Source organism: Abrus precatorius, unplaced genomic scaffold (genome assembly GCF_003935025.1).
Source record: "Abrus precatorius isolate BTA unplaced genomic scaffold, Abrus_2018 Scaffold7, whole genome shotgun sequence".
Classification (NCBI taxonomy): domain Eukaryota; kingdom Viridiplantae; phylum Streptophyta; class Magnoliopsida; order Fabales; family Fabaceae; genus Abrus; species Abrus precatorius.
In genome coordinates, this window is record NW_020874417.1 from 283,419 (window position 1) to 294,194 (window position 10,776).

A 10,776-nucleotide genomic window follows, 5' to 3' on the forward strand; every position below is an offset into this window, starting at 1 on the left:
CTAGAATGAACATTTGGATATGTTATTGTTAGGTTAATTTGCACCTTTTTTTAGTTTTAATAATTACTACAATTTCGTCATTGATGACGTTCACACTTGCATTGTGTCGCTATCAGGTAATAGGGAAGATGCCGTCCCATTTTCACGTTACTTTTGAACCTTTTACCAAATGTCTCTTTAGTCTCTATTTAGTTCATCGTTCAAAAATAATGTTATTTCACTTTTTATTAAAAAAATCCTCCAATTAAAAATCAAAGTCAATTCTATTTAGTTGTAAAATAAAAAATATAATTATATTAATATTTTTCATATAAAAAAATAAATATTTTTAGATATATTAATTATTAATATCTTTTATATTATTATTTATCATAAAAAATATATCAACAAAATATTCAGTTTTCACTTATATAAGTAAATACATTCATTCTTTTAATTTATATTATATTGATTTAAAAATGAAATGCTTTAGTTATTTCTAAAATATAATATAATATAAATTCTCTAACGATTTTAATAAATTAAATACTTGTTTATATCGCTGGAATCCATTTTCATTTCAAGTGGCTTTAACAGCAAACTTTGCTTTGGTAACAGCTTTAATAGTAAACTGATTGATTAGAGAGAGAAAATTGTGACTGGCAGAATTGAAAATATATATTAAAAGAACAGACACAAAAATTACAGAGAGGTCCACTTGATTGGGTGGGTGGAAAATAGTCTCATAGAATTGAAATTATAGACGCGCCGTTAATCTTTATAGAAAAACTGTGATGCTCTCTCTACTGTGCTTTGAATATAAATATTTACTTGAATGTTAGTTACATATCGTCCTTTCCGTATCATCTCTTCACATGTAATTTAAGTGACAACATCTAAGCATTGGTTAAGAAAAATAATTGCAGGACTGATGCCAATAATAGGATTGAAGAAAAATAGGACTCTATTCGGAAAATACTATAATAAAGTTGGAAAAAAAAAAAAAACAGATACCTGAAACGGTAGTGTTGGTAAAAATTTGCTATATTGCTATCAAACTGTTGTAGGAAGTTCAATCATTGTACACATTTTTTTGGTCGGCTATTGTGAAGTACACGCTACCATTAATGATAGCACGAATCGATTTTCTTACATGAAAATTGAAACAAAGATTAGGTATTGATCTTTTGTTGAACTTCTCAAATTTTAGCAGAAAGAATAGAGAAAAGAAGGGAGTAAGGGAAAAGCCGCAAAACTCATACTGTTGAAGCACTTGTGTGGAGTTGGACTAAGGAAGCATAAAATCCACCATTGACGTTGATGAGTGTTTCGTGCCTTCCTTTCTCCACTATAACTCCATTTTTCACAACAGCAATCAAATCTGCATTTTTTATTGTAGATAGACGATGGGCCACAACCACAGTGGTTCTGTTCACCATGACTTTGTCCAGTGCATCTTGAACAACCCTCTCTGACTCAGCGTCTAATGCACTAGTGGCCTCATCCAGAAGCAATATCTTTGGACTTTTAATAATCGCTCGTGCAATGGCTACCCGTTGCTTTTGCCCACCAGATAATTGTGTTCCCCTCTCCCCCACTACAGTATCATAACCCTGTCATACGACCAAACACGTAAAGTCAAACACATTTGTCAATGTGCACAATTCACCCAATAAGATAAAAGTCCACTTCAAATATTGCGAAAACATATAATAACAAAACGAAAATATTTTCTGTAGCATTATTTAAGATGCATTTTTGGAGATATATATATGCCGCAAAAAAATGAAATAAGTGAGATATTTTGCAGTATTTTTATTTATTCATTAATAAAATTTATTAAGCTCAGCCTTTAAGATTGAAAATAAGTAATGAAATTAGTACATTTTTATTAAAAACTAGTATTTATTTCATTAAGAATATAAAAATATAATTTTTAAGATGTTTAAATTCAACCAAATGGGATTATTTATCTTACCTGGTGTAAGCTACTAACGAACTTGTGGGCATTGGCCAATTCTGCTGCAGCTATGATTTCTGCTTCAGTTGCATTGCCTCCTTTACCATAGGCAATGTTAGCACGGATGGTGTCATTGAACAATACTGGCTCTTGGCTTACAAGACCCATTTGCTGCCTTAACCACTTGAGCTTTAACTCCCGAATTTCTATCCCATCAAGGGTGATTTGCCCTGAATCAGGATCATAAAATCTTTGCAACAAGGCAATCACAGTGGATTTGCCACTTCCGCTTTCACCAACAAGGGCCACCGTCTGAAACAACAATTTTGTATGCACTTTTCAGTTAACATTTGAAATGAAATGGAGATTAAAAATAAAAGCAAAAAATTTTACCTTGCCAGAATGAATAACCAAGCTGAGGTCTCGGAAAATCGGTATATCAGGCCTAGATGGATACTTGAAACTCACATGACGAAGCTCAATTTCTCCCTGAACACTATCCAATGTGGTGCCAGACTCATCACTTGGGTCTATCTTTGACTTCTTATCAATCATTCCAAATATAGAAGCAGTAGCTGACTTGGCTTTGCTTGAGTCAGGAGCAAAGGAGCTTGATTGGGAAACTCCAATAGCTGCCATAGTTAACGCAAAGAAAACCTGCAAAACATGAAAACTGTTGGAATGCAATACTCTTCACACTTATTTTCCAACAAAAGTCTATATAATAAAATTTTGACAAGTATGAAGGATTTTGTACCCGGAAAACATCTGAGAATGTTGCCTTCCCAGCGTCCACTAGTCTAGCTCCTGCATAGAAACTAGTTGCGTAGACACTAAACAGTAAGAAAAATGAAACCCCAAATCCTGATCCACTAATTAACCCTTGTCGTATCCCTGTTTTCATAGGGCCTTCACATTTTTTCCTGTATAGTTCCATAACCTTATCTTCAGCACAGAAAGAAGCTACTGTTCTTATACTTCCAACTGCATCATTAGCAACTTGGCTTGCTTCCTCGTACATCATCTGCAGCCGCAAACAACCATTACTATATTAAGAATTTGCCTCAAACTAAATAATGCAGCTACTTGGTACCTATATATAACTTGGTATATCAATGGAAAATAAACTAACCTTTGCATCTGCACTGAATCCTTTCATGAATTTCATTTGAACATACCCATTTACTCCAATGAGGGGAATTAAGACAAGAATAATAAATGCTAGCTCCCAACTTGCAACGAAAGCAATAATCAAACCTGCCAATGCAGATGCTAAATTTTGAACTAATAGTCCCAGTGCATCACCAACAAGAGCACGCACAGAAGCAGCATCAGCTGAGAGCCTTGCACCAACAGCGCCACTTGAGTTTTCAGGTTCATCAAACCAACCAACCTCCATGTTGACCACCTTCTCAAAACATATTAGCCTGATACGTTGGATTAACTTGCATCCAGCCACAGAAAAAAAGTATGCTCGTGCTGGAATTATCAAGAACGATGCAAGACCAAGGGTCATAAACATCAATGCCCAAAACTTGGAGTCCTTTTTCATCTCATCAAACGGTTCATAAAATGTTTTGATCACACTGGAAATCAAAACACCAAATATTGGAAGTATAACACCATTTCCTATTGCAGCCACACATCCAATAAGAAGAACTGGAATCTCTGGCTTGTTGAGGGAAGCAAGGCGGCTGAGTGGAACCTCTGGTGCTTGTTCTTTGGATTGTAAGTTTTCATGTTCATGATCAGGGACATTAACTCCAGTGGGTAAACCAAAGGAAACTGAAAATGAGTGGCGGCTACTATTTCCTATGGATGATCCCCTACTAATAGATCTTTGAAGTGACCTCCTTTGACTAGATTGTCTAAAGGATTCTGCAGAATGTTCACTCTTATGATTGTCTGCAATTTCTTCTGCTTCCTTGTTTACTTCTTGTAGGCGTATAAGTTGAGTGTAAGCTCCCTCAGGATCCTTAAGTAATTCTGAGTGTGTTCCTGATTAATAAACACACAAAGTTACAGTAAGATATATATGCAAACAAAATTATGATATTTGAATTATACTCTGCATAAATTGCATCACAATCAGAAATAATTAATCATCCAGATATGGCCAACATTGAGTCAATGAAAATTGATAAGGAACTTTTTCAATGAACTTGTGTGGTACCTTTCTCAACCATCTTCCCTTTATGGATTACAGCAATCATATCAGCATTCCTCACTGTGCTCAAGCGATGTGCCACAATAACAGTAGTTCTGTTGACCATGATTCTATCTAGAGCTTCTTGCACTATCCTTTCAGACTCTGCATCAAGTGCACTTGTAGCTTCATCAAGAAGTAAAATTCTAGGATCCTTCAGGATTGCTCTTGCAATGGCAATGCGCTGCTTCTGTCCACCAGACAACTGAGTACCGTGCTCACCAACCATTGTGTTCAATCCCTGCATGCAGAAGTAAAAGGCCCAAGGTTACTTAAACAAGTTCCAATATTACAAATTCTGAAATGGCCTTGAAATTGAAGTACTCTGGCTAGAAAATAGGACCTGTGGAAGTTTATCAATGAATTTAGCAGCATTTGCAAGTTCAGATGCAGATCTTATCTCTTCAATTGTTGCTCCCTCCTTTCCATATGCAATATTATCCTTAATGCTAGATGCAAACAACACTGGCTCCTGGCTCACAAGGCCAATTTTTCCTCTAATCCACCTAAGCTGAAACTCTTTCAAGTTAACACCATCAATAAGAACTTCACCTGCCTGTGGATCATAGAATCTCTCTACCAAGCTGATAACTGTAGACTTTCCACTTCCACTTTGTCCAACTAATGCTGCAGTGGTACCACTGGGTATATGAAGAGAGAATCCATTGAATATCAATTCCTCAGGTCTGGCTGGATAACTGAAATAAACATCCCTTAACTGTATTTCACCCTGTATATCTTCTAATATTTTTCCATTTGGATCATAAGCATCTATCTCTGGCTTCCTTTCAATTGTCTCAAACATTTTGTAAGCTGCAGCCTGACCAGCCGCAAAAGCACTCATGCTAGGGGATGCTTGGCCGAGAGACCTAAGATATGAAAAAAAATTTATGTGTAAACAAGTTGAGGTATAAATCTGTTTAACTCTAAAGTCGTGTGTGGTTGTGTTGATTTTGATAAAGAATCAAGGAACTTTGAAACTTCCTTGCTAGAGGAAATACATAATAAAAAAACTACTTACATTGAAGCGGTTAACACAGCAATAATCACATTAATTACAGTGCCACCATTGTATCCTTTCTCCATTATCATCTTTGCTCCAAACCATACAGCCAAAGCATAACCACAAAAAATAACAAACATAACTGTGCCTAGACCCAATCCAGCTATGGAACCTTCATGAATTCCTGATCTGTAAGCATCTACAAGAAATTTGCTATAACTAGATACTGCTTGCTTTTCACCGGTGAAGGATGCAACCTGAAAATATATACAAGGATAGAATATATGATCATCATAGCACTGTCAAGTGCACTGCAAGCACTAAGAAATAAGCACGTTCAACCAAGAAACCATAAAATTTCATAGATATCAAATTCTTAAGTTTTAACGAACAACATACAGTCCTTATTGAGCCAATTGTCTGTTCAACTACATGAGCAGCTTTCGCATAAGCAGTTTGACCTCGAGTAGCCATCTTGCTAATGATGAAAGCCATAGCAGCACCTGAAATAGCAAGAAGTGGAAGAGTGGACAACATGACAACTGTAAGAAGCCACCCTTTAACAAATGCTATCACAAATCCCCCAAAGAATGTTGAAATTAGCTGCAAAAATTTCCCAACCTGTTCAAAAGAAACCAAATTTTCAGCATATTTAAGAGTGGCTTTGTGCTCATAATTTACAGTCAAATCTACAATTTAGTTCATGCAGCATACCATACCTTCTCACCCATGGCATCTTGTATAAGAACCGTATCACCAGACATCCTCCCTACAACCTCTCCTGTGTTTGTTTCCTTATCAAAGAAAGCAACATCTTGTCTTAGAATAGTTTTCAAATACAATCCCCTTATTCGTGCAGCCTGTCTTTCTCCTGTGACCATCCAGCTAGTCACCTCTGAAACATGAAATGGTTCACCCAAGTTCAGTGTTTTGTCTTCAAACTCGAATGAGTCAACACAAACCGCAATGATCTTAACAATCATACATAAATTATACTTACGTAGGAATGCTGCCACCCCACATCCTACAGCCAAGTATACAAATTTCAAGGAAACCTGTAATTTTATCATAATACAAATGAACCATGTCAGTTACACAAACAAAGATTATTATAACTAAATTATTCTAAAATATTTACAAACTCTGTTATTTGTGGTTTTACCTTGGACACTTGTTTCACTACATCCGGGTTTCGTTGGTTACTACCGAAGCTATCAATCATTTGACCGAACAGTAACGTCATGAGAGGCAAACCCAAACCATTTCCAATGGCACCAATGGTCCCAACTGTCATCAACAGAATGTCAGTGGAGTCTGCAAAGGTGAACAGCTTGTGAAATGGAACTGTCTCAGGTTTTTCTTTCTGTTTGCTCTTTTCTGCCTTTTCCCCATTTGTGCTGCTTTCTGCATGATTCTCTGACACAGTTCCCTCGTCATGTTTGTCACCTTCCTCCTTCTCCACACCCATATCAGATCAGTGCCTTCTAAGCTCCAACTATGCCAAAAAAATGAAACACAATTATCAACTCAGAAAACATTAGCACCTCAAAAGATCACAAACTTGGTAGCTTAGAATTGACATAAACAATAAAAAATTAAAAAATTACAGAATCAGGTCTGGCCTAAGCAGTGCTAAACAACGTTTGGTGAAATTAAATTGAGTATAAAATAAGATATCGGTGTGAGTTTGTTTCAAGGCTAATCAAGTTGCATGAGCCAGGTGACATTTTAATGATTTTTTTTGGATTCACAAAACGTGTAACCGAATGTGAAACCAAAATCTCGGAAACTTGAAGCAAGAGAAGCCAGATTTGGAGATAAACAGCAACGTGAGCTTTCAAGTAATTCCAAAAGTGAAATAACTTCACAACCATCGTAAGAGCTTGGATTTATCATAAACAGAGTAACGAATGTAAACCAAAAGGTGTTACGTTGATAACTCGTACAACTTTGTAGCCAAACATTTGACTTCCTGAAATGTGCGGTTCGGTGCAGAAACAAAAAGAAAAGAAAAAGAAAGCAAACAGTTGAATTAGCGGATCCGGACAAGAAACGAAGAACGGCAAACATGCTTCGTTTTGTCTCGTTCCGCACCACACCGCAGAAAGAAAGAATGAAAGAGGAACGGCCCATCCTCTTCTTTTGAAGGAAAACGAAGAAGGAAGAAAAATGTTGCACTTCTTAAAAGTCAAAGTTTCAAAGCAGCTGTTTTTTGATAAAAGAAAAAGAAAAACACCCAGGACAAAAAAAAATGCTACGGACAAGGTGAAATCCATCACAGAATAAAAAGAAAAAAGAAGTGGCACCTATTTCAACGCATGGAAATGAGGAGCAATGTGTAGCGAAACAGGGAAGAAGAAGAAAGAGAGAGAAAAGGAGAGGTATTGATACTACCTTGAGAATGAAAAGTGAAAGAGATAAGAGAGTATAGAAATTTTGAGAATAGGAGTTTGTGGGATCTCCGTGGGTGGGTGAAGGCGATGGTGGCTCTGTTCTGTACAAAGTATTGTTCACACTTATAACTTGTTGCTTCGAGTGCAAGCATCTTCGTCCGTGATGGGGAACTACCCCTCCATTAATTATTCTAGAGTCGTGATAGTCTTTAGTACACTCTTTTTTAAATCATTTTTTAATGATTCTTTTTTTTTATTCTATTTTAAATGAATAAATATATTAATTTTTATGGAAAAGGAGCAGTAAACTTAATGCATGTAATAAATACCTTTATTTCTTATATTTAAAGCTTTGACTACTATTAAAGGTCGTTCAATTTTTTACTAAAAATTTAATTTTTAATGTATTGAATTTAATGATATTTTTTTTTTTTAAAGTCAAAGTTTAGTATATCTCTAAGAGTGTGTTAAAAAAGAAATTAAAAATAAATATAACTACAACATTGGTGAGTATATTCGATATTATTTTATAGATGACTTGTGTAGCTCCTTCCTATAGATCATGTGAATTGCTTACCTGATTTTGGATATAATAATATTAAAATGAGAAAAAAAAACTATGGTCCACAAATTTGAGGTGATAAAAAAGGAGACAGTGAGAAAATCAGTATTTAAATATTTCTCTATTTTAGGGTTAAAAAATTATAATGGTTGCATGTGGTGTCATAGCTGTTGGTTTGGTTTGGTGTTTCCATTAGGAAATTTTGGTCAAAGCAATGGCCATTTTTTTATTGACGATTTTCTTCTCAAAACACGTAGATTTCTTCTTGGTAAGAGTAACGGCGATTCATTTTTTTATGGATTGAATGGAAGAAAATACAAAAAACAACTTCGAGATTGATTCTCTGAACCTAACATTTTTTCTGTTTGATCCAGATATTTTTTTAAAAATCTATTTATTAAAATCATATTATTTTTAAATTTTTTATTAAAGTAATTATATTTAACAGTATTCAAAAATATTTTAAAAATTTTGCACTACAATATCACACATGTTAACTGAAGTGACTTATATTTTACACGTTTTTCACACTAATTAAAGTTATGGGACACTCTTTTCATACGTGTCATATACTAAAATTTAACATGTATTATATTTTAAATGTTATTTTTCTTTTTAAATATTAAAAATTAACACGTAACATGTTTTGAGTGTTGTCTCTTAATTCTAATTTTTTATATTAGTTTCTTTAATTTAAATTGTTTGTATCTACTTTTTTTTAATTTAATTATTTAAATTAAGTTTTTTATCTCAAAATTATATTTAATAACTAATAAATGTTGATATTTATTATACACATTTATTAAAAAAATTATAAATTAATTGAATAACAACGAAAGTTTACTATATTTTGTAACTTTCATTTAATATTTTTATTTAAATACTATATACCCTATTTTCCTACTTTATATAAATAAATACTATGTCACATCTATTTTTGTTATGATTAATTAAAAATTAATAAAATTAAATGTGCGTGATTAAAATTTTAAATAATAAAATCATACATGAATTCCATAATAAAATTAAGAGTACAATTAAATTGAAATTTTTTTTTTGTTATTGGATAAAATAATTTTATTTCACATAAGATGAAAACAATCTTAATATTTTAAAATTTTTAAATTATATCTTATAAATTTTTTTATTTTTTTTTATTTTTCAGTTTTCAATATATATATATATATATATATATATAGTAAAGTCAACGATAAACAAATGTGAACAACTATTATGACTTTGTTAAGGTTACCTCCGTCTCGATAGAAGTGCCGTATCAATACAAGTGTCGCTCCTTTTTGTATGTCGCGTGACTCCAACCAAAACTCTCCTCCTTTTTATAATTTTTCATTTTTTTAACGTTAATTTTTACGATTGAATTTAAAGATTAAAAAAATATTTTATGATGTTAAAAATGTATACTATTTACTGTAAATATTTTTTAAATAAACATTTATTATTTTAAACGCTTTTGAAAGTAATATTTTTAAAATTTTCATTATAATTGAGTTTATGCTAATGAAATGTTATTCAATATTTTATATTATCTTCTATCATTTAGTTCATTTTTTCTACCTTTTCTTTCTATTTCTTCTTCTACGTCTTTCCAATCTTTTGTTATCCATTCATTCCACTTTTCGAACATCTTCATGGCCATTTTATCTGTGCTACCTTCACTTTTTAAAAAATAAAATTATTACTTAGTAGCTGAAAGTCATTGATTAGTAAGACTTTTCTATATTTATTAAGCTTTTAATGAAGATCATTAATCTTTATATTTATCTTTTTCATAATGATGGAAACAATATTAAATACAAGAGTAAAAAATTACTCAAAACCATAAATTTCATTCCAACAAGAATAAAAATAATAAGTTAGTGTTGATAAATATTAATAACACTATTTGGTATGTATATTTTTTCTCTAAACAAATAAACAAAAAAATATATGATATTACCATCTTCTTTTAATAGAAAAAAAGTGCTTGTGTGGGAAGAGAAGTTAATTTAATTAAGTAGGGAAGTGATGCAATGGAATATGTAAGATCGGTAAATGACGTGGGAGAAGGATCACGAAAGAGGCCAACCGATCCTCTTCCAAACATAAACATCTATTTTTTGTTGGGCGTGTCAATTTGAAAATCTGTGTTTTTCAGTATCGCACGTTTTCGCATAAATTAATGTATGCTTTCTGCTTCATTGCAACTTCAAAGCAAAGGAAACATTACAAAATAAGTGGTGGGTAACGAAAAAACAGATTATTGAAGATATTATAAAGAAGAATAATTAAAGTTTTGAGAGGTGATAGTAAACTTTGGCGTTGGCTAGTTCCCAACTTTAATCATTCATGTATTAAAGTTGGGAACTAAAAGGACACAGGTTAAAAATACAAAAAATAATACGTTTTTATTAAAAACATTATTTATATACCAAATTGTGTAATATCATATTATTTTAATAAAAATTATTATTCCGTATCTTCCCACCTCTAGAATTAGAAGGAGTGATATAATATGTGCCGATATGGCAATTTTGGATGTGATCATGATAATGCTTGGTAAACACTAAGTGGCACTATTGCAATAGTTTCTGAAGGAAAAATTAAAAATAAGAATAATTGGAGTGAGCAAGGTCAAACGCACCAAACCGGTCATGCATGCCTCGCACTCTAAAC

General features: G+C 32.8%; 1 protein-coding gene across 2 annotated transcripts; it reads right to left on the reverse strand.

Annotated features, from left to right (window-relative positions):
* Positions 1–1,009: 1,009 nt before the first annotated feature.
* On the reverse strand, positions 1,010–7,725 carry LOC113870802 (ABC transporter B family member 21-like). 2 transcript variants are annotated; one of them, XM_027507270.1, is made up of 13 exons: positions 7,543–7,725; positions 6,311–6,643; positions 6,149–6,203; positions 5,868–6,043; positions 5,548–5,769; positions 5,167–5,405; positions 4,489–5,014; positions 4,113–4,386; positions 3,072–3,937; positions 2,697–2,963; positions 2,333–2,596; positions 1,958–2,251; positions 1,010–1,592 (listed from the first exon to the last, which is right to left on the reverse strand). In XM_027507270.1, the coding sequence occupies exons 2-13, from the start codon at positions 6,614–6,616 to the stop codon at positions 1,236–1,238; spliced, it is 3,846 nt and encodes a 1,281-aa protein (XP_027363071.1). In that variant the 5' UTR covers positions 6,617–6,643; positions 7,543–7,725; the 3' UTR covers positions 1,010–1,235. The 2 variants fall into 2 exon arrangements, with proteins under 2 accessions (XP_027363071.1, XP_027363070.1); XM_027507269.1 differs by having other exon boundaries at positions 7,455–7,592.
* Positions 7,726–10,776: the final 3,051 nt, after the last annotated feature.